Below are 25205 nucleotides of genomic sequence, written 5' to 3'. Positions count from 1 at the left end.
TGGTTTTATTACAAAAACAAAATTGAAATATGGAATAGTAAAATACATAATGTCTTTGAAACACAGCCATGAACCTAATCCTACTATTATGAAGTTCCCTGTCCAGTAAGATAGTACTAAATAACCTTGGCACGTGGATGAGTACACAGTAGGTACTTGGTAAGGGCTTGGTGGTGGATTAATTAGTTTAAACAAGTTATGTCCAGTGGGCAAATTCCAAAACCTAAGTCTCAATTTTTTAAAATTTGTAAATTGGGATAATATAGTTCTTTTAATAGAGGCTGATGTGAGATTTCAATGAAATAATATATGTTGAGTACTTAGTGCAGTACTTGGAACATAGTGAGTGCTAATGTCAATTAATAATAATAATAAAAATAATAGCAACAACTACAACAAAAAGAAAGCTAGCATTCTAATGAAGCCATTAGAGATGATGATAATGATGACAGATACTATAGCATATTGGTTAAGTCAGAGCAGTTTGGAGTACAAATTCCTGCTTCACTGCTTTTAGCTAATCCTCAGTATTCTCGTCTGTAAAATGGAGATGCTAGTAGTACAGGTACTCTTCACAGGAGATCTATTCATGAACATTTTCCCGGTAGAATGCTTGCTTATAGGTTTCCAATAACTAAACTTTGTATAAAGTTTTTGGCTGATGTTTATATAGAAATATAAATACATATTTGTAACAAAGTCTCCAGTTACATTCCAAATGCAACTGGTTTGGATGTCAGAACTACCAGTAGATGTTTTGTAGAATGACCATCTGGGAGGCTGCCGGCACTAAGTGAGACATCAGAGGGTTACTGAATGCAAAACAACTATTTGGTAACAACCAGATAATTGTTGGGTGATCAGGAAGCCATGTTTTAAGCATTTGCATCCTAACGTGATTCTTTAATATACAAGCCTTTTTACTGAGCTTTAATTATTTTGAGGAAATTGGTTGGGGTTGAAGAATAACACCTGTAATTTTTCTTATTTAAAACGAATGGAAGTAGACTCAGTCAGCTTTTTATGCATAATGTGATTTTCAGGAACTGGTCACTGACATTAAGGGGAGATTCCCATGCTAACTCATTGGGTTGTTCTGAGGAATAAACAGACTAATGCATGTACAACTCTTAACAGAGTGACACACACGCATATTTTCACACACATGTGTGCCCCGTCTCCCCAGCAGCCTTCATGTTACCATCTACATGCCAGGAGTTGGGCTAATTGTGTAGTATTGACAGCTAAGAGCACAAATTCTGGGTGTTGTGAATTCTGCCACTGCTGTATGACATGAGGTGGGTTTTTAATTTCGCCACACTGTAGTGTTCTCATCTGCAAAATGGGAACCAACTCCACATGGTCGTTTGAAGATCAAATGAATTCATCCACTAAAAGTGGCTGGTACATTGCTAGGGCTACTTAAGTGTTTGTGCCTACTGCCAGGACCACTTCTACTGTGAAGGTTACTTCATTGAATCCTCAGACTGTCAGCCTTTTTGAGCCACTGCTGTTTGGTTAGAATGGCAAGCAGATGGCTGCCTCCCTGATCCTGACTCCACCGAGGGTACCACGCGGGTAGTCGTCATGCCCTCAAAGGGCCAGGTCCCGAACACTGTCTATCCCCTGAGCCTTCGGTGCTAACTCATAGGAAGTGTCATTACATGCTTGCTGAGTAAATGAATAATTCTCTTGAATGGTGTTTTTCAGGCAAATAACACAAAGGAAATGGGAGACTCTCGGTCCCTAATGGCAAATTGCCTGCCTTGGGGGAAGGCAAGGGGATTTCAGGAGGCTGAGGTCCAACAGTCACAACACAGAGGCGCTGGGTGGGAACATCATTCTCTTCCCATTTCTTTGTCAGTGTCCTCAATTTTTGTCAGGAAGATGTCTTTGTTTGATGGAGTTTCTTCCATCTTTCATTCATTTGCTTTTTTCTCCTTTACCCTAGGGAGGCCAAACATGAAGCTCAGAGGACCTGACTACAATATGATAACATAGTTTATTTTCAGGGTTCTTATTTTTACAATTGATTTCTCTATATGGCAAACAATACTGACTTTTAATTTGGGAAGCTTCCCTTTAATATTTAAGGTATCTAACTTTCAAAAAGTCAGTCAGTTGAAATGAAATAAAGGTTAAGTAAACAAAAGCACAGATTATAAGTGGATACGGCACAGCATGCAGATGGCATATAATAACCCAATGATGGTAATGGATACATTTATTAAGAAATTTATCTGCCAGATGTTGTTCTGCTTTACATGTATTTATTTATTTAACAGTACAACATGACAAAATTTAAAAAAATTCGAACTGTGAGGTAAGAACAATTGTTATCTCTGTTTTGGAGATTAGTGAATGGAGGAGAGGATGAAGTGAATTGTCCAAATTCATCCAGTGCGTATGTGGCAGAGCCAAAATTTGAACTTGAGCCGTCTGGCTCCAGCACATGTATATATATTTAACTGCTTTATGAAGTTTGGCCAATGAGAGAAAGGAAGAAAGGTCTTTGGGGCAGGCTGAGATAGGCAGCACACGTGATTTAAATAACCCTGATAATTGCACCATCTCTAATTCTAATTGTCTGGGCCCAGTTACAATGGAATGAGTCCAGCGCTCTCAATGGAGAGACTCATTTGGCTCTGATCTTTTCTAGAGATGAAATTCTTATTCCTCTGACAACTGTAGGGCACCCGTACTAATGTGGTGATGAGCCATTGAGTCTATTTGCAGTATGACTATAGATTGGCTGGAAGTTGCTTGGTACTTTTGGGAAACACACAAATTATCATATAAAACCATGGCCACATTTAATCTAAATAACATGGTTTATTATGAAGACCTTTCTTTGTCTGGAGTGCTATGGAAAACACCACATATATTTGCTAGTCATTACTGTTTATCTATGGAATTTCAAACCAATAACTAAGGCTGCCAGTCATCTGATGGGTACTGTTTTAACTCTCAGGCATTTAAAACTCATTATCTTACAAAGGTGTAGGTACACAAGCATCATGGAGCTCAGATAGACTGATTCCTTATTTTCTCAGAAGGGAAAACTGAAATTCAGAAAGCAGACATAGCCTGCCTTGAGTCCCAAAGAAAGTGACTCGTCATGATCATTACCTAAATAGCAAAACAACCACCACCACCTTTGCAGCCAACACTCACTAAGCGCTTACTACATGCCAAACACCATGCTAGACCCTTTGATGGATGGAATCTTCACCATCACACAGTGAGCAAGGCCCTGCTGCTATCCTGTTTTACTGACGAAGAGACTAAAACTCAGAGAAATGAAGTTAACTGCTTGCCCACAGTCACACCACTATGTAATGGAGCCCAAATGCACATCCACATGGTCACGTCCCGGAGCCTGGGCTCTTGGCCATCACCCTGTCTGCCTCCCACCCCAGTTACACTGGACGTCTCAGGATGAAGCCGCCAGAACCCATCACTCACTCACAATGAAGCACCCAATGGAGCATCCACACAATTGGATTTCTTTAATTTTCCCTTAGCAACAAATGTCCCTGATGAGAATAACTGACTTGGGTTCACAGTAATTATGTGCAGACAATCAGGAATGAATAGAGTTGCCATTTGAAAAGCCTTCCTCTTCTTTTGTCTCTGTGAATGCACCCCCATTCATAACCGGGGCCAGCAAGCTCCGTTCTCTTTGTGCAGCTTCGCCAAAATGATACCTTTGTGATAATCAAGCAGAAATGGCCTTCCACAGTCCCCTTCATTAAGGAAATGAAGCAGATAAACAGTGTAATTATGGATTCCATTTTTAGTTAAACAAAGATGTATGTCTCAGCTCAGGGTCTTTATCCAGTGAGGGAAGGGTAAATTTAGAATGAAGAAACCTCTCAAGGCAATATTGTTATGGTGCTTGGAATTTTCCCTGCTTACACTGGGTCTGAGATTCACGTTTACCTCTAACAAAGATCCAGATGATTGCAGCTCTGTGGGCGAGTGCATTCACCATCTGAACCAGTTTCTTCATCTATAAAATAGAAAAAGTCATAGCCATGCCCAGCAGAGGGCTGCAGGTCTGAATGAGACAATCCACGGGCGGCAGCTTGCTCAATTTGGGACTCACAGAAAGCCAGGTGCGTCTCTCGCCGTCCTCCAGCGGAGGTGGCTGGCCTTGGTTTGGGGTTGAGTCCATTTCCTATTAGCTGCCTGACTTACGTGCCTCAGAGAGGCTTAGTGACACATTCCAGCAGTCCCCACCTCTCAGGTATGTTGAAGGGATCTGAAGAGAACCTAGTTCCAGCTCTCTGGGAAGGAAAAAGCACTATATATTGGCACACAACTTGCAGATGATGTAACTATCTGACAAGGTCTTTGTGCAGTCTGTCGATGGAGTGAGAGGATTTGGAATTACCTACTAAGCGTTGTTTAAAAAGCTTCCTAAGACAGAAAACAGAGACCTGAAGCATCACGTCATTCGTCTTAGCTAAGGTGGAGGGGCAAGAAGGGAGAAGGGATGTGAAATTTCAGAATGGGAACTTTCACAAGTTTCTGTAACTGTCATGAGTGCCAAGACCGTATCCCCCTTCCTAATTCATCTCTCCTGCCCTACACCAGGGTTTCTCAAGAGTGACACTATTGACACATTGAGTCAGATAATTCTTTGTTGTGAGGGGCTGTCCTGTGTGTTGTAAGATGTTTAGCAGCATCTCTGACCTCTAACCACTGGATGCCAATAGCTCTCTCCCATCCCCAGTTGTGACAACCAAAAATGTCTCCAGACACTGCAGTGACCCCTGGGAGGCAAAATCACCCCCAGGTTGAAAACCACTGGTCTAAGTGGAGATCACAGGGAGGGGCGCTTAAAAGAAACTCTACAACTAATTGTCCATGTCAAGGACCAGAGCAAGAGTGAGGGCAGATGCCTGTGGCAGCAGGGAAGGGAAGCAGGCCAAGGTGAGAATGGGGGAAGCAGCAATGGAGCTTGGCGTGAAGAGGGTGCACATGATCACCACCAAAGCCGCTCAGCCAGGGTGTGCAGGCATGCGGATATGCAGAGAAATGAGAGGAATGCCAGAAAGTGAACCACTGAAGACCACCAGCCTGCTGCCCCAGCACTGAGCACACTCCTCAGAGAGAGCCAGACGTCTTAGCCAAAAGAGACACCACCACCCAAAACTGGAGCCCCGCCCACCACACTGGAGACTCGCTCTGTGCCCCATCTTGCACGTGGGCTTTGCATGCACAGTTTAATCCACTGCTCACAACCACATCACGACTATTGTTATCTCTGTGGACAAGCAAGGAAACCAAAGCCCAGAGAGACCAAGAGACTTGTCCAACCGCACAGCTAGCAAGTGGCAGAGGAAGGCTGCCTGACTCCAGGGTCGCGGCACTTCATCTCTAGGTGAAACAGAGCTCAAAGCCTGACTGGCAAGGAGTGGTGATGTGTCCCCAGACACTGGTGCTGCAGAGAGCAGCCATCTAACCAACTGGCCATCCATTCTCTTGGCCTCTATTGATCACCTTTCTTCCTTTTCTCTCACTTAATCTCATGTACCTTTTTTTCACCCCTAATAGTAAAATTGTGGACATGCTAGCCAAAGAAAAATGACTAGAAAAAGATAACAAGCACCCATTATGTAAGTTCCTTCTCGTCTTTCTTTTTCAAATCATGTACAATTTTAAACAAAAGCAGGTTCATGTTACAGGTAAAATTTTCTTTGGGGTGCATGAAAGTTTCCCTATCTCCTATTCTGGTTCCTGCCTAGTGACTTCCCATTGGCCTGACTGCTGATCTGATTTAACTCTACATCCTCCTTCTCCCAAACCATTGGGGGGTTTTGGGGGGTGTATACAACTTTGCATATTGTTTTTCTTGCTATATTACTAAATTTCATAGGTATTTCCTATGCCTTTCTGTGAATGGGCTGTCATTTCTTTGTGGTAACCGTAAGTTTGTTTCCTGTGTCTGTGGGTCTTTTTCTGTTTTGTATATAGATTCATTTGTATTATTTTTAGACTCCACATATAAGTGATATCGTATAGTATTTGTCTTTCTCTGTCTGACTTACTTTACTAAGTATAATGTTATCGAGGTCCACCCATACTTCTGCAAATGGCAATATTTCATTTTTTTACAGTCAACATCATCATCACCATTATCATGAATTAATCACAGCTACCATTTTTGAGGGCTTACTATATTCCAGTCCTATGCTCAGCATATATCATGATTTATCTTACCATTAAATGTACACATACACACAAATGATAAGAGATAAATATTTTTTATTATTTTCTCTACTTTGCCTACTGTGGGGAAACTGAGGCTTGAGGCGATCAGCTAACTTGACAAAGGCCAACCTCAGAGCCAGAATTCAAATCCATACTAATCTAACTCCACAACTCAGGCCTCTAATATTTTCTACTAATTACTGCTCAAATCATTGATAGTTTTGAGCAGGGAAAGTAATATGATCAGATTTATATTTTATGAAGGTAATGGTAAAAAGGTAATGGTTATCCATTCATTCAGCCTGAGAAAGGCAATGTGTCTATGACCCTTAGATTTCAGCACTGCCCACTAGCTTTTGAAGAATTCTCCTGTGCAGTGTATGACCTCAAAGCCTTAGTTAAGGAAACAGGTCAAAGTGTACATTCAACACGGGCTGAATGAAGCCTGTGGAATTTTTGTTAGATTGAACAGCGCTGCCCTTAGCACAAAGGATGCCTTTTGCTGACAGAGAGGAGAAATCATCACTTCTTTGTCCTGGGTAGTTTTACATGAGCACATCCCTGGTGAAAAGTAGCCAGTGAACCCCGGGTTCATCACTCTGAGCAAGGAAAGAGAAGCCAGTTGCTGCTTACCTTTAGCTGTCATATCTGAGTGCCACCAACTGCAGAGGTTAAATTCCACCAGGAACCTAAACAGGAAATGAAAAAGCCCAATGTTACTTGGTCACCCACACCCTGAATTGAAGTGACATTCTGTGTTATTCAGCATCACTCACCTCATTTGAAAGAATAACATCATCATCTGGAGATATCAAGGTGCTTGGTTCAGTTACCACTGAATTTTCACTAGGTTTTGTCTTACTTGTGAAAGACTATTTTATCACCAATGCCAGCCAAACCCTGAAATCAGGTTCACCTAGACTCAGGGACTCTTTTGAGAAATATCTGCTTTATAAGCAGAAATTGTTTTCTTTTTATAGTCTGAGTCCATAGTAAAAAGTCAACATTCAAAGGGCTTCCCCCTGGGCTTCCCTGGTGGCGCGGTGGTTGAGAGTCCGCCTGCCGATGCAGAGGACACGGGTTCGTGCCCTGGTCCGGGAAGATCTCACATGCCGTGGAGTGGCTGGGCCCGTGAGCCACGGCCGCTGGGCCTGCGCGTCCGGAGCCTGTGCTCCACAACGGGAGAGCCACAACAGTGAGAGGCCCGCGTATCGCAAAAACAAACAAACAAAAAACCAAAGGGCTTCCCCTGCCTTGGTTCAGAAATACAAATGGAATATTCTCTACTTAGACTATGATCTACACTACAAAGGATGTTTTCAAAATTTACACTGTAACACAAATGTATTCAGTTGTGTGTGTGTGTGTGTGTGTGTGTGTGTGTGTGTGTGTGTGTGTGTGTATGTAGGGCAGGGTGGTGGGGACAGAGAGAACAAGCTCCATTTTATGAAATTATATCACAATGCAACTCCACAAAAATCATAATGTCTCAACTGCTAGTAAAGAATGCAAAAGTAATATAAATCATCCTCTAAATAAATGGAAATAGATCAAAATTCAGTCATTTCCTTCTCAGGCTCATGGCTGCTATCCTCTAGCAGCTCTCAATCAAAATCTCACTATTACCTGTATTTTCTGATTCTTATGTACATTTAGAAGTTACTCCCCACTTGAAGTTATAACTTTGTTAACATAGGTTACATTGAAGCAATAAGGAAGACAATGTCTGTTCATCAGATAGCAAGAAATCTGCCTTAAACTCATAGAACTGGAACATTAATGGGGAAAATAAGAATAAGAGAGTTTGGTGCAGCTTGAATGATCTGGTTTCCATGCTGGTCCATGGAATTCCTCCTTTCTGTGTGACACAGTGTTTCTGTAATGTGTCCAATATCTCATCTGGAAGTCAAGCCTTTCATCTTTGTGCCATTTCAAGTCTGACCTAAGTCACAGATGCATCCAGCAGGACTGTAATTTGACAGGGTAAACAATTAAATCACACCTGAGAAAGCCCCTGACCCATGAGTGCACAGGCCCCCACGCCTGCACATGCCAAGACATCCAAAGGAGCACAGTGGACAGCCTGGCAATTTGCTCTTCTGACCACAGCCCACCCAGGCTGCATTAAGAACAGCCAGACATCTATGTTACATTTAACAGTAACCACAATAAATAAATGTGGTTTGTGTATTGCAAGCTGTTAGTCTGCTAAATGGTGATATAAGGGCATGAGCAGTGACCATGAACAACTTAATAAAAGATAATTTTGGGGACTCAACATTCAATATTTCGAGATGTTCAATCAGGTTATCGCAGAGTATTATGAATGTAATGGTTATTGGAAGCAGAGTCTCCCAATTCACTTTTTAACACAGAAAAGCAGTAATACTTTTTTATAAGCAATAATACTTTTTTAAACATGCAGCAAATTGTACTTACAAGACAAGTTCTGTCATTATCCATTTTATTGCAGCAAGGAAGGCATTATAAGGCTGAAGAGAAGAATTCAGTTCATTAAAAACAATGTATCACACACAAAATTTGTAGTTTAACCTAAGGCTTTACAAAAAGACAATGTTATTTTTCTAGAGAGATTGATATCATGTCAAAAAACAGTGAAGCTCTAGCTTAAAGAAGAAAATGGTTGGATACTGTATCCCAAAACTAACATTTTAAAACTTTGAACTCCCCTGTAGTGAGATGTGATTTACAAGTAAAATAAACATGATCTAATACAGGGGTTATCTCTGGGAGGAAAAAGGAAGTTCACCAAATGATGCTTAAACCTTTACTCTCTGGGGGCTAATATTTCACAGCCTAATGCTGAGCGGTTGGAATCATATAACTAATTTCAAATGGTAATTCACAGGGCTGCCTCTTGGAAAGGTGATTCCCTGTTCTCCATCACTGTATGTCATTCATTGAAATAAGCAAAAATTGCACATGCTTGATTTTAATGCCGCCCATGAATTATGTAGGATTTAAGCTGCGTTTTCTCACACTTACATATTCAGACTTGAAAAAAATGATAACCATATAAATATGTGATTTTATCCTTGCAGAAAATCCCCTTCACTCTATAAAAGAAGGCATTGACGGGCTAATCTTTATTTCAGAATATTTTAATTAAAAAAAGCAGTGGGATTGTTTACTCTGTGATATTTCCTATGTGGATAATTCAATTTCCTGAATTCTGGAAAATACCAAGTCTCCCCCTCAGTCGGTTCTTTGTACCTAGGTATGCTAGATATGTGAGCAGTGGGTGGATCTGAGAGACAGGTAATGACGTTGGCAAAGCCCGAGCCCCAAGTTGCAGGTCCAGACAAATCTCAGAACCTTCTGTGGTTGTCTTTAGGTAGCAGGGAATTGAAATGCCCAATCCTGGTTTCTGACGTGACAGCTGCTTAATCCTACCTCCTAAGCATTTTGATGATAAGGACTAGAGCTAGGAATGGGAGGATTATCCAGTTTCAAATAAAACAAGGACAAATTTATTTACCCCTGACCATTCTTAAAACTTGCCTATTCAAGCCAGTAAGCAAATGTACAGAACACAACAATCCGCTGGGGTTACTCCCAGCCCACCCAGATTTCAGACTAAATCTCTTGCTCTGACTGAGTGTGTCCTCATCATTCCCTGAATCACAGGGCTTTCAGGGTCAGATAAGGATGTGAACTTTTAACTATTTCCTAAAACCAAATGCAGCCATGCAATCCTGTGGTTCTGCCATTATACTTCTTATGGCTTGAAAAATAACCATCTTTCTTTCAAAAGGACCAAGGGAGGTCAGACCATAGGACAGTTTTGTGTCTTTGTACCTGCCAGGATGGGTAGTGACATTTCAGTAGTCCTCCATAGTGTGGGAGGAGAGAATGAATAAAGGGATTAAGGAAGGAAGAGGGGGAGGCACAGGGGCAGCTCACCCTGAGGCCCGGGGCGGGCCGGGGCGGGGGTGGGGGGGTGGAGGGGGGCTTGGCTGCGGCAGTGGGAGGAGGATACTCAAGCATTGCCTGCCAGATGCTGGCTCAATGCAGGGTAAACAAAGGGATTATGTAAATACAGGATTAAAAAATTTTAATGCACATTAGCATTCAGAAGGGTAAAGCCATTGAGGTCTTAAGCCTAATGATAAAAACATATCTTGGGAACATTTTAAATCTGGAAATACTCATGCTAAGGCTAGGGAAGCTGGGTGTGGAGATATGTGTTGATTCTCACTAAAAAGTGGTATTTTTCAAATCGTCCCATTTTTAGTTCCTAGTTGCCTCTCAGAAATGTCCCAGCTCAGAATCATTCCTTGCTCCCTTAGTGCAGGAGAACCGTGTTAAATATTTGGTTTTTAAATAATCCCCTTGCAAGATCTTACATCTGTAAATGAGAAGGTGTATATTTATATTTTAAAACCAAAACGGCTCTTAAATTTTGTGCTTCAAACCAAATTTTAGGTTGATTTTTTGGAATTTACAAAATGATAACATGTAAGGGTTATATTTATACCCATATGTCAGACTATGTTGAAGTATCTGTATCTGTTTTTTCTGTGTTTTCAAGTTATTGGTGACCAAATTTATATTGCTTGCACATTGTAAATTATATTTTTAAACTGGGGGTAAATTGTCACAGTTAATTTCTGGTGATCTGAAAGCCAGTTTCTAATGATACAAAGCTATGTTGATTGATCCTCAACTGTGACATCATGGATGGAATCAGCTCCAGGGAAAATGATGTTAAAAGCAGCAGCATGATTAGAGCAGAGAATCTGATCAAAATGTGAATTTGGGCATAGGCTAACAGCTCTATTACAAACTAAAAGGAAGGTTTCTGTTGAACCAAACCAAATTCTCTTTTATTTGAGAATGAGGGAATTGATAAAACTTCTCCCCTTTTCTATCCAACAAAAGGATGGGGGGTTGCTGCATTAATCCATCAAATACTTTAGACCTGTTTATCATACACACAATCACTGGATTTGGGTTTAAACAGAAGTGATCTTCTTGACTTGACACATTTAAATATTCATGGTTTTGAAACAGATAAACTTGATGACTCCAAAGAAAAAGATATGCTCACATGCAGGGACAGACAAAAACATGCAGTTGTTTTCTGAGTGACTGCACTGTACTTACATCCAGTAGACCATGGGCACCATCGCTGCTCTCCTTGTTGGCCCTGCACATGGCTTGATAGTCATAAAGGGTAATTCTATAGAAGAGAATGGAAAGGAGCTTCACTAAATGGGAAAACACGAGAACCAGATGATGCTGTGGACCAACCAGCAAGGTGAACAGTCACTAACACCACCAGCCAGTGCAGCAGTGACAAGCACAAGTCAAGGCAGGCCTAACAAGGGTGACAAGCAAGGGACACAGCAAAGTCCAGGACTGGAGACACAGTCATGTCACACTTGGAACTTAAAGAATAAAGGGAATAAAGGTACCGTTGGGATGGAGGGTTGGGAGAAGAAACCCCCCAACTTGACCAAATAGTCATTTTGGTTTGAACAATGATGACGTGCATGGACCAGGATACTCCAGAGAAAGATGCTCTCTTAAACTGAATTCTGGGCCCCTGATGAAATCCACATGGATCATGTCTGCAAGGTCAAGGAGAGCTGGGAAGGGCCACTTTGAGTTAAGAAATGGCAGGATCCTCTGTCTCTTTTAAGCACGAGGAAATAGGCTTGGACCAAGATAAAGCCAGCACTTTGACAATTTGTTGGAAACCAGCTGGCTCATTGGTTGTTAACCCCCTTCCATTACCACCACCATGGTAGTGAACATATGTATACTCACTACTAAGTATGCTTTCGAAAACAGTGCAGTTTATGAAACAGGAAAATGGACGTCTTTTTCTCCCTTGGTGATAAAAATACAGCTCTCCTCCTAGTTATGATCTTTACTCACTTACAAAGATGTTTTACTTTATAATTTTTACAGATATTTTACTTTCCTATTAACACCTTTACAAAGTAAAAAGAATGGCAATTTCCAGCAGCAAGTTAAGAACTTTTAGATGGCGCGAACACTTTATCCCAAAGGAGACGGGCATTTCGTCTCTCCCCCAAGCTCCTCTTCCCACTATTCCTGGCCCCCCAAAGGAGAGACACTTAAAGTCCAGCCTGAGCTATGTTAACAGCTGCCAGATGACATGTTAATACGGTAATACATGAACTTCTCAATGACTGGAAGGAATTCTCCCTACAGGAATACCTTTCTGAAATAATACAGTGCGTAATGTGAAGCATACTTAACACTGTGCTGGAAATGTACACTACAATAGAAGTTCCATGCTGCAGGACTGGGGTTGGATCTGTTTCACACCTAGCACAGCACCCAGCATGGAGAAGGTGTTCCAATTTAAAAGGTTGAATGCATGAATGACTGCCTGATTGCATGAATCTTGAATAGTCGATGACACAGCTGAGACTGAAGAGGTCAACTGCAAAATGTGATGTGAAGGCTTTCCCCTCTAGACAATAAATTAGAGATATCACACACACGGATTAAACCAAAGAGCATCTATGGGCACCAGGTAGAAAACTGGCCACTTGACCAAATTGAGATGGAAACCAGCTCCTGACCAGCACCACACAGGCATTATAGGCAGCAAAGCCCAAGAGGGTACCAGTGTCACACAATCTCCTGGAAAGTCCCCCAAAGCCCCTTCCTCTTCAGGACATTTCTAGTCTTGCTGACTGTCCTCTGGCTTTTTTCCTCCCAGCAGATGCAAGCAGAACCAGTGTATACTGAGAGACAAATGAAGCCTATGAACCAGCCAAGTGTCTGGCTCAGGGAACTCCCTGAACAAACTTCTCACAGAAATGCTCATCATTGACGCAGCCCTGACACGAATTCAGCCACAAAATCAACTGCAGGCCAGGATGGACAAGTCTAATTGGCCCCTGACTGGCCTACCACGTCACAGTCTGCATCCTCAACAGCGGATTTCGGCAGGTGCCCCGGAAGGGCTTTCTAGGATTTGGCAATAATTATTATTAGCTTTATCCTTTTCCTACTGCCCAACTCTATCTCTGCAGCTGGAATTTGGGTCAGAGCTGGTGAGAGGCAGCATGGGTTGAGTGGGACTTGAGTGTGTTTGGGGTCTTGTAGACATGGATGCACTGTGGCCTTGGCTTAAAAGGTTGGTTGTCATCTATAATAGCAGGTTGCTTCTGAGGCTTTATTTTTTCATTTATAAAGTGACTTCCAGAGATGTTCTCAGATTTAACTAATCAGTCATGTGAAAGTATACTGAAATATACTATGCAATGTGCTAGCCTTGTTATGACAGAAGGCCTAATTTTGTTCTTTGCTAGATTTTTGACTCTTAAAGCTACACTGTTCCCAAAGGCCCAAGTGACTGGTAGTGTGACTTAATGATTAGCAAGCTAGCTTTGAAGTCAGTGACCTGAGCTCAAATCCTAACTCACCCACTTATTACAATTCTTTTTAAGCCTCTTTGTGCCTCAGTTTCCTCACCTGTAAAATAGTGAGAATAATGGCTGCCTTATAGGGTGGTCGTGAGGATTAAGTGAGATTATACACATGTACTGCCTTTAGCACAGTGCCTAGTACAGAGGAAGCATTCAACAGAAGGCAGGGCTGCAGCTGCTGTTATAACTTATTAGTCTGGTTTTCACTGCCATTATGAATTAATGCGGGTGGTGTTAAACGCATTGGGAATTGACTCAGGCTTTACCCAGCTGGCTGGAGAATGGGTAGGCCTCCTGGTTTTCTTAGCTCATTGGCATATATGATGCAATGTAAAATTCACACTTCTTACTGAAGTAACAGACACCTTCAGAAGTCATGCTGGGGTTATCAGCAGATGATGCGGCAACTTCTGTCCATGAGCTTCATAGCTGAGGACAGGGTAACAACAGCTAATGTCTACTGAAGTCTATTTAGCAACTGTGAGCAAGGTACTCTTCTAAGCATGTTCCTACAGGAGAGATTCTAATCATCCCCATTTCACACAGGGGCAAACCAAGTCTCGGCTAGCCTAAAGATGTGCCCAAGTTCACACACCTAACAAGTGGCAGAGCCAGAATTAGATGGGGGTCATGCTGAATCCACCTCACTCTGCCTTCTGCTCAGTAGCAGGTTCTAGGAAATGCTTAGAATTCAGCCCTGTGCCCCAACCCAGAGTCTTATTGGAATGTCACAGGGAATGCTACCCAAGATAGGGTCTCATAATCAATATCCAGAATCAACTTCCAACCCAAGCTGAGGTGCTGTGACGGGGTCACCAGACCAGGCTGGACTAGCTGGCCAGGCTAGTGAGAGCCCCTTGTCATGGTAACCACCATGACAAACAGATGGCTGGAAGCTCAGGATTCTCCTGGGATCATTTTTAAAGGCTCCAGTTTACTTGTTGGGTCCAAACTCAATTGCTCTAGGGCAGCTTCCAGGCCAGGGTTCCTGCCTTTCATTTCACAAATAAGCTTTCCTGATCTGATTGCCACTGAGGAGGTTACAAAACAAACCTTCTCTCTCTTCTCCATGCTTAGGCAGCTTTAACTAGATGTTGCAGAAAGAGAGACTTCCAGATTGTTGTCCTTTTTGAAGTGATTTTGTTACTGTTTTAAATAACTCCATTTTGTGGCTACCTGTATCCTGTTCGGCTGATTATAGTTAAAGAACATGATAATTGCCTGCTTTCTTTCGGGTCTAAAATAAGCCCCGAGCGTCTCGTGCCCAGCCCAAGATTGCTGCTGCACTGCTGCACTCAGCAGCAGGAGTTTATTCTTATTACAGATAACATGCCTTAATCCCCATGACATCACCACCAGGCCACGGCAACCGCGGGCTGCTGGGGAGACCTTATCATTAACATCTCTGTGCTCCCCAGATGGGTCTCTTTGAAACTTTGACAGAAGGCAGATACAGTCTCTGAAGAAGAAACCCAAAGCAATGCAAACCAAGCATGGGCAACCCTATGTATCCTGTACTAGGTAGAGTCTCGGGTGTCAGGCTCGTGACATTAGCAATTGCTTAAATCCATTTTGCTGATTCTTCTCTTTTCCAACTAGACAAAAATCACGACCAAGAAAAAGATTTCTTCTAAAAATTAGAAGGTTGAATTTCAAAGGCATGAGTTCAGCTAATTTAAGCTCATTAGTAACAGTGGGGACCAGCATTTATTAAACACCTACTTTGTGCCCATGAGGCCAGGTACATTACCTGCAACGACTCTAACTCACTTTGGCTAAAAATGTGCCTCAAAACCAGTCTTGAAACAGCTTAATGTTTGCAAATATGGCCCTAAAACAGGACAGGGAGGCATCTGACATAGAGACCCGCCGAGGGACATATTTAAGCAATTTTGAATCAAAAAGTATGAGAAGCAAAGGTGACTCACTAGGGTAGCATGTAAAAATATGTATCCTTTGTTGAGCTATAAAATGTGTTCTCTGGGGCAGTTTTCAACTTGCAAGTGTCAGGGCATGGAGCAAGAACACAGGAAATTCTAAACAAAGGGATTGTCACCATGGGAAGTTTACTCATTCATACATCTTAGACAGCCAGGAGAATGGAAAGCTCAGTCTGTTCCATCTGAACACTAATAGTAGATCCAGAAGGAGCTCTCCCGTCTCTCCTTTTTGCCTTGGTGGCCAATCTCTTCTTACAGAGATTGTACTGTTCTTTATGATCAACACAGAACATCTAACACAGCAGAGGAGGTGAGTTGAAGGTGCCTTTGAACGCTCTGATGGAAAATCGCTAAAATAAATGTAGTTAATGAGCACCCATCATTAGAAGAGAATAAGTGCCATAAGGCTGCACCAGCTGGAAGCCCAGCACCTAGGGTATTGGGGCCACTCAGGGTCCAGTGCAGAACCCTGAGAGGGGAGCCTCACTCATTCTATAGATTAAGCAGAGGGTCTATCAGCCCCAAATGCTTTTCATCAACAGGTGCTGAGACTATAAAAAGAAACAAAGTCACAGATACTGACCACATCAACATCTCACCCAGGTAATAAAAGCAGTAACAATAAGAAATAATCGATTACTTTCTGCCAGTCAAGTATTATCTCTGATGTCAAGGACATGGAGAGGAAACTAAGGCTCAGGAGGTGAAGTTACTGTGGCTCTCCCAGCCAAATTTGCTTCAATCCTGGGGCACAGGATAACATGCACAGGTGCCTAGTAGGTGCACCTAGCCAGTGGCTTGTCTGCCCATTCAACTGCGCCTTCCATGAATATTAGCTTTCCGTGTTAAACTGAAGGGGAAAATGCAATTATGATTAATCCCACGTAGAAAAGGCTAAATTTCTTTTGCTTCTTTGTTTGAGTAAGATATAGAAGGAAACAGCTAAATTCTGCTTAGGGAATGAGTGAATGCAAAACCCACTTGAGGCAGGAAACTTGGGTGCTAGAGGAGCATCCTTGGGCTCTGCCAAATGCCTGGCGCCATGTGTACATTTCACAACAACTGCACCATGGTAATGCCTGAGTTGCGCTTAGCACAGTGTGGGGCACACAACTGAGGCTCAGGATGTTAGAACCTAGGGATGTTGGTGTTGCCAGTGTCATTACGATTAGTCAAACCCAACAGGTGTTATCGAGTGCTCCTGCTGTCATTGCCTGGGGTCAGACATCACTGACAGATGCATTAGATGGTGGCTATGACCATTTGTGTTCAGGACTGCACGGGCATGTGGGGTGTGGAGAAAACTGGGAGTTAGGAATATAGCCTCATCTCTGGAAGGGTTTCAGAGTGGATGTCACAGGAAGCAGGGTTCAATAGTTAGAGGACTTGGGTGGTCTGAAGCAAACTGGGGCACGATGGATGTGGCAGAGGCTATCATAGTCTCCCGACAGCCATTCTCCTCTCGCAATGAGCAGAACACCGACTTTTTGATATGCACATTTCCCAGGTTCTTTTGTAGGTAGGTGAGGCCATGTGATTAAGCAGCAGTATTATATGGAAGCAAAAGTATTGTACGGGAGTAAGTACTTAAATAAAGAAAGAAATTTTAAAAAGGAATTTTACTTGGCCTTTTGGACCTCCTAGAATCCTCCTGCCAGCCTAGTTTGCAGAACTAACGGCTGCAGCTCAGCAGCTATCTTGGATCATGAGGTAATCTTGACTTTAAAAGCCAACTTAGAAGGAGGTAAAGAAAAAAAAAGATGTGGTCATGTGTCCATGATGACAACATGAGGCCCCCAAATTAGTATTTTCAGACTTCCTTCACATAAAAGAGAAAAAGACTCCTATGTTCTTTCACACTTTGTTATTTTGGAATTTCCTATTATTTCTAGTAGAACCAACTACTAACCAATACATTGGACTTCAAGTTTGAAAGACTTTTACTTTCTCTCAAAGCAAAACAAGCATGAATATGAACAAATATCCCTGCAGAGAATACTTAGTCTTCTCCAGCTATGGGAAAAGATGAGTGGTGACCAGGAAAACATGGTCTAGAATCTAGAATCCAAGAGACACGAGTTCAAATTCCATCTCCCCACACACTACTGTGGGTGAGTTTGAACAAGTTACTAAAACACTTGAAGCCTCCACTTCCAGTTCCTCTTCTGTCAAATGGCAATAATGATAGTAGGTATTTCATGGATTTGCCATGAGGATAGGTAATGCATGCAAACTGCTTGGAATAATGCCTTGCCTGTACAGTTGACCCTTGAACAATGTAGGGGTTAGGGAGCTGACCCTCGTGCAGTCGAAAATCCGAGTACAATTTGCCCTCTGTAAACACAGTTTCTTCATATCCACGGTTCCGTATCCACAGATTCAACCAACCACAGACTGTGTAGCACTTCAGTATTTACGATTTTAAAAATCCGTGTATAAGTGGACTCCCACAGTTCAAACCTGTGTTGTTCAAGGGTCAACTGCAATTATTCAATAATGAGACTGCAATAATTCAATAAATGAGACCTGCTGCTATTATGATGTAGATGACGGTGGCTATTGTTATTGTTGTGATTGGGGATCCTCAAGCAGCAGCTTTAGGGTTTTAAAGAGCAGTCCATTGGAATCCCCATGTTTCTGCATTCCAGAAAGTTTGGCCCAGAAACACACTTGTCCAAGCCAATCCGTCTTCTTGTTCCCTTCAATGCCACCTCTGACAAAGCATACTTCAGTGGACACAGCCAGGTCAACAGGAAGCCAAGAAGCCATTACATTCCTTACATGAGCTGTTGAGTATTAGACATCGGTGGAGCAGTCGGTATTAGAGCAGCCATCCAAACATAACAGACTTCTCCTCTAACACTCTCTGGATTCCAAGGCCAGGGCATTCGCTGAAATGTAACGCAATCACCAAAGACAGGGAAAGCTCCAGTCACCCGCCATGGAGCCAGTGCAGTTCCATCATATGGAGACAGGGGTAGAAATGGTCCAAGTCTTGAATCCTACCTGACGAGACACCTTTTTAGAAAGGCAATTTAGAAGGAGCCGCCACAGGGAATTCTACACAAGTTGACTATGTTAATGAACGTGTAGGGGGTGAGGTGAGGAGGACGTTCACCAGGCCCCGCAGGGAAAATACGAATGGCCTTGGAGGGGTGAAAGCTCAGGCATGCTGCGCCACGCACATAAAACAAACAAAACAGAACAAAATGGAAGAGACACAACCAAGAGGGATAGGAATTCTCAGTAGCTCCCAAAGCAAAAACAAATTATTAGCAAGCAGTCCGTTTCTCTGCAAGTCAAGGGCCAGGTGTGCCCCATGGGTCTTTCCTTCCTCTAGCTTACTTAAATACACAAAGAACAAGGGAAGACCCTTTGGCAGAAACCACAAGGATATTTGGTAAAAGCACGCATTATTCCACTTAACCCTCACTGCAGGTACGAAAATCACTCTTTCAATTTCATCTTGCTGCAGAGAAAACTGAAATTATGGAGTTAAAGTTGCCAAATGTCAGGCAAGTTCGAAGTTGGGCAGCACCTAGACTGGCACCTGGTGTGTTTAACTTAGTATTTCTTGACCCTGACTGCACGTGAGAATCACATGGATGCTTTTAAAAAGCATAAAAAAAAAAAAAAGCATAAATGCCTGGGCTCCGTCCCCTGACAAATCTAATATGAATCTCTTGGGGAACAGCTGGAGCATGGGTGTGTTTTAAGAGCTCTCCAGGGGTGCTAGCTGAGTCCAAGCCCACAGGCCCACGCCCAACACTATGACTGCTGTGCAGTAACTACCTTTTGGGGGTCATTAATGATTTTAAAAAGAAGAGAAGAAAATTAAAAAAAAAAAAGATTTCAGACATTTGGAGCTCTTATCCAAGAGCTAATCTTACCTCCTATTTGTAGTAGCTTTGCAATTTCCAAAGCATTTTCACTTCTCTTATTTCAGGTGATTCTCACAAAATCCCATCTCACCAAAATTCCTATTTTGGTGGCAAAGAAACTGAGGCCCAGAGAAACTGAGGAATCTGTCCACGGCCACACAGTGGCCATTCTGAGGCTCAACCTGAAGTCTTCATATTTCAAGTCCAGTATATCAAAGAGGCCCTATCAGGAATCTTGGACTCTGCTATGACCAGCTATATATTTTTTTTTCTCACTTTTCCCTGGATATTTGACATTGAGTTCCATCACTGGGGGCAAGAAGGGGTGGTGAAATAAATGAATTACTGTATAATAAAAAATATTTTGAAACTAGATTTTCTCTTAGTATTGTGAGAAGGGCAAAGTCACTGCCAAGGCCAGCAAGGAGAGCCATGGACTGTGGCTTTTGAGAAATATGAACACAAGGCTCTTACTGGACACGAACTTGAGTTAAAAGAGAAAAGCAGCTAAAATGAAAAGCCCTAAATGAGTCAGGGCCACTTAGGGAGTCCATTTACTTTCCATGGTAAGAATAAAAAAGCATTTCAAGTCCTCTGTTTGAAACACAAAAAGCTGACCCGGAATATGGTATCTTATGAGAAAATATCTTATGGTATCTTATGAGAAAATATGTGAAGCCTGGGGACATGGCTTTGGTTTAAGAATTTATCAACTTCAGTTAAAAGAAATCTGGGTGATCTTATCACTCGGCTGGCCTCCATCCTGAAAGTTCTGTTTGCCCACATAAGTCACTGCTGGGCCAACATCCTCCTTGGCTATCCTTCACTTTGTCTCAAACAAAACTGAAGGAAGTTCCATGCACTACTCAATGTTACTGTACATAGAACCAGGTAAAGGGGAGAGGCTAGAAAATTCTCCCTGTGCTTAGACTGCAGGATGTTTGAATCCAGCTCCGTTACACAGAGACAAGTTCTTAATCTTTCCAAGCCCCATTATTTCCATCTATCAAATAGGTATATATATACCCAGATCCAGCTTCATGGGCACGTGGCCTGTGTAACTGGACAGAACCTTGCACTTAGAAGGGCTGCGTGCTTTGTTTAATGCTCTGCTGTTGCCATCTTGAAACTCTCAATAATTTTTGAGCAAGGGGCACCACGTTTTCATTTTGCACTGGTCCTGTTTATAACTGTCTCACAAGTTGTTGGAAAGGACTGCAAGAAGTAAGATCTGCAGTTGCAACCTAGGTCTGGTATGTGGTAGGCGCTCTGGGAAGGTAGCCACTGCTACCTTCATTATTTTCACATTGCTGAGGCTATTGGTATGTTATTTGGCCCTGGGCACTATGTCATCTGTAAGTTGGATGGACAGATTCAAGTCAGAGACTCAGCCTAAGTGACCAAGAGTGACCACTTCACCTCTTAGATGGTTTGCACATGCTGCTGAAGAACTTTCTCAAAGCTCCCTCAAGTTGGTAATTTGTTCACACAAATCAGTTCACACGAATTCCCTTCCTCCCACATGGCACTGTAGATGCACAAGTGGATGTTCTTTCCCTCTGATGGCACCTAAGTAGAATGGCCATCGGGTCACCAGGTAAGTGGCCAAACAATCAAGGAAAGAGTCCATGCCAAGTAGGCAAGCATCGCCTTGCTTTAGAGAGAGAGGCAGTGACTATGGTCCACTGGAGAGAGAGATAAATGGGAGGTTGATAAAGGGAGATGCTGTTCTTTACTTTGAGCTCTGTCTTTCTGAAGAAGATGGTCTGTAGGGCTCTTGTGTATGAAAGGCGTTTCTTTAGAAATGGGTGTAAGCAGACCAAATTAAGAAACTTTGTGCTAGGTTGCACTGTCCAATATGCTGAGATGAGATGTCTGCTACGTGAAAGGATCCTGAGCTTTACCAGGGCTCAGCCATGCCACCAAAGCAACTTAACCTCCATGTATCCTGTGTTTGGGGGTGGGGTACAGTTTAACATGGTGCCTGACATCTGTCCCAGGGCACTGTTACTTTTGGCTACATCCTTTCAGTACTTCTGAAATACAGATCTGCTCTGAATAAAAGGACTGTCAACCTTATTTTCTGAGTAAACATGCTGGAAAGGGCAAGGGCTTGAACGTCTGAGTTCCAGGAGGACCTCAGTACCCCAACACTGGATGGAGACCCCATCACCAGGTGTCATGGGAAGCCCATTGTGAAATGTGTGAATGTAAAATTAAAAAAAAAGCATCACCTGGTGCCAAGTGAAAAGCTAAGTCAAAGATCCACAACAACAAAAATCATAGCAGCAGCTAGCAATTACTGAGCCCTTAATATATGCCAGGCACCGTGTCAGAACTTTATGCTTATTATTATCTCATTAACTCTGACAGCAACCTTTGCAAGTAATTATTATCATCATCTTCATTTTCCACGTACGGAAACCAAAGCTTGGGGAGGTAACATGACTTATTCTAAGTCATGCAGCTAGTAAATGTCAGAGCCTGGATTTGAACCCAATCCAGCTGACTCCAAAACCCAAACTCTCATTGCTGTCCTGGCCTCATGAGGGGGCCTTTCAAAGAAGCCTAGGAGGTTTGTCAAGTAATTCCCAAATGACAGCAGTTGCTGTTAAAATTTAGTAGAGAGTCCCAGCACTCCTCTTTTCTCAAATATGCTAGCTACTCTTGTGAAAGTTCTAAATTCATGTCAACTATATTTCACCCACATTAAGGAGAAGTCTAGGAATTTAAAATTCTGCTACAACCTTTTTCTTTCTCCCACCAAACTGTTTGAAAGGAATATCTAAGAGGGAAGAGAAAAAAAAAAAAAGTCATTTTGTTAAAAAAGTTGAAAAATATGCTTTCAAATGAGAAACACGTGTGTGCTTATTCGTCCTCTTTTGTCTCTCCCTACCCCCACCAAGTTGAAAACAAGCTAACACAATACAAATGTACATATCCACATAAAGATACAAGAAACCAGTGGTGCCCTGGATGGCAGACAGTCCAGCAGAGCAACCCGAGCCCAGCTCCAAGTCCAGTTTTCAAGTTTATGTACAATGACTCCTGGCAAAAGGAGGGAAAAAATGTACTTGAATTTTAAACAGGGAATCGAGCAGGGGTGAACACTCAGGCAGGCTGGAGAGCAAGTGTGTCAGAGATTGCAGAAGTGCTGGAGTCATGCCATTTAAAAATATCATTTCTTGTTTCCTTGTTTCTGGCACAAACAAGCTACGGAATCTCAAAAATTGGGTCATCATTTTTGAATTCCCTGCTTTCAGCACAGCACTCAGTTGGTCTTATTGAGTAGCTTAAAAGTCTGATTTCCTGAGCTAACACTTCCTGGCCATTCAGCTGCGGGGGGGGGGGCGGGTAATAAATTGGGGGGACTGTCTTTCCCACTGGCAACCAATGTGCAATAGTTCTCACAGGTGAGCCTAGGTCCATCCTTGCATTTCCTGATATCATATATTTAACAGCATCATGTATGTCCAGGAAAGCACCACTAATAGACCACCATTCTCCCTGGGAGGCCAAGGGAAGGGAGACAGGTTGACTCCTGGGGGGACAAAACTGGCCTCCTGATCTCGCAGGGTGATGATCTTTCTCATTGGCTTTGATGTTCCCAAAAGCGTGGCTGGCTTGCGCACAGGGAACGCGGGGCTGTGAGGAAATCATCCTATACGAGCTTCACTTAGGGTCAACAAGAGCCCTCACAACTCAATGGAGTGGTCCCTACCACCAATTTTAGCAATTCTAGCAACAGATTTAAACTTACCTCCATCTGGGAGCAGGTTTTGTGAACTTTTACATGATTTTCTAAAATTATATCGAGGCTTTAAACATCACTTCCCATCTCTGAGTTCCAGATTTCTAGCAAGCTGCCCCAGTTTGTCAGTGTGAGACAAGACACCCTCCTCCTCCTTTTGACCAGGTGAAAATGCTTCCTACTTCTCTGCAATCACTTGTTTCAGACCAACATAATCACCTCCCAGTACAGGCTCTGACTTCAGGACCAGACTCTAATAAATGCTACGCTAAGGGAACAGGGAATGCATTGTGAGCTGAGTTTCTGAGACTCTTAACACTCATGCAAAAGGCATCAAATTTCAGAAGATCTTCTGGAGCATGAACACAGTCATGGGGTCAAGTCTGGGCTTGCTTTATTTGACCTTGGTTTGTTTTATTTTATTTAGGCAAACTTTCTCGGGGGACGCAAGGAACCATAAAATCCCTTACCTTTTAAAGGAGCCCATTGTTAACAATTTGTTCATCACAGCTCCCTCCACCTCACCAAAAAAGTCTCCAGTCTGCAGGGAAGAAAAGAAGACCCATGAGGAAGTGTAGATAAATAATGTGCCCAAACACCAGAGGAGAAATAAAAACGGACACACTCTGTGTCCTGGAGCTGACAGGGGCAAAGAGCAGGTTTTCAGGACTACTGTTACATAACAGCAGAAAAGGTCTTAATAGTCATGAGAAGTTATGGGATTACAGAGCAAACTAATAAGCAGATGTGAATATTCCAAATACATGGCAGGGGCGAGGAGGCAGGGTAAGGGTGACATTGCATAACACGTGCTGAGTGTTGTAATTAAAACACACATGCACACGTGTGCACACACATGCATACAAGCACACACGCATGCACCATTACTCTTGGATGGAGGGAGTAGGCATTAATCTGCTCTCAATCCCTTGTGATTAAAACACTACTTCATACAGACAGAAACAGGCTGTGAAAGGGCTTCCTAAGCAGTAATAAAAAGAATTGTTTATAATTCCTAAATGACCTGTTTAGGGATATGTAGCAGTCTTCTTCATCGGCTCTATAAATTTCCTACAGCAGAGAATATGTCCTTTCTCTAAATTACTTTCTGAGGAACACCCTCATTTTGTCCATAGGCAGTTAATATGTTGACCAAGAATGAAGCTGTCCAGCCCTGCGAAAAGAAGGCTTGGCCAGTCAGACTTCCAATGGCCAACCCCAGCTCTGGGGCTGTCTTCAGGGCACTGGAGGCCTACCAGTCCTTCCCCAGCGCCAGGCTGATGCTCCTGCAAGTCCAGTTCTTGGTGCTGGCCGAGATTTGCCAACTCTGAATGGCGGAATGAAGGATTAACATCCTCGGGCATCCTTCCAGATTCCTGGAGCCACTATCATCAGTGTCCCAAGGGGGAGGGTGTATCCAATACAGCAGAACAGAGCTTGGAGCAACAGCCTTCCTCTGCCAACACCCTGGAAGGGGCCAGTGTAGATCAGTAGAGAACCCCCATCTGTACTGTGGGTGCTCTGAGGATTTATAGCTTATGTGGATGTGGGTGGACGGCATTACACTCAGAGCCCAAATTATATAAATTCCATAGGCTTTGTATGATATTAACTAAATCCTGATTCCATTACAATGCAGTGACCTCAACAAGGCTCCTAGGAGTTTTCAGGCAGAAAGGCACATACAGACTTCGCCAAAAAGGCAGAAGAGAGAGGAGGAAAGAAGGAAATGACATTTTCACTGACTGAAGGTCAAGCATTGCCTTTTTCACTCCAGGGACACTTGAACATTTGGCAAACTCTGTGGGTATGTGCTGCCGCTGGGAGCAAGAAGGACATTTGCATTTCTTGTGTGTAAATATGCCAGTATCAATGGAACTGGTTGTAAGATGAAGAAGAATTAGCCTAATTGGAGTACAGGAAACCAGACACCAAACAAGCTGAGGCAGGGCAGGCCCATAGGCTCCCTGGGCTATTCTAT

General features: G+C 42.8%; 1 protein-coding gene across 1 annotated transcript in view; it reads right to left on the bottom strand.

The window, feature by feature from the left end:
• CACNA2D3 (calcium voltage-gated channel auxiliary subunit alpha2delta 3) overlaps window positions 1-25205 on the bottom strand; it is a 787629-nt gene that overhangs the window by 48688 nt on the left and 713736 nt on the right. Inside the window, exons 30-33 of the mRNA XM_079935575.1 lie at window positions 23695-23765; window positions 11347-11422; window positions 8659-8711; window positions 6853-6908 (exon numbers count right to left, since the gene is read on the bottom strand). Of these exons, the coding sequence (XP_079791701.1) occupies window positions 6853-6908; window positions 8659-8711; window positions 11347-11422; window positions 23695-23765 (256 nt within the window). The remainder of the gene's footprint in view (window positions 1-6852; window positions 6909-8658; window positions 8712-11346; window positions 11423-23694; window positions 23766-25205) is intronic.

The sequence above is a fragment of the Stenella coeruleoalba genome (genome assembly GCF_951394435.1).
Source record: "Stenella coeruleoalba genome assembly, chromosome: 10".
NCBI classification, from domain to species: Eukaryota; Metazoa; Chordata; class Mammalia; order Artiodactyla; family Delphinidae; genus Stenella; species Stenella coeruleoalba.
This window is presented reverse-complemented; position numbering and strand designations above follow the sequence as displayed.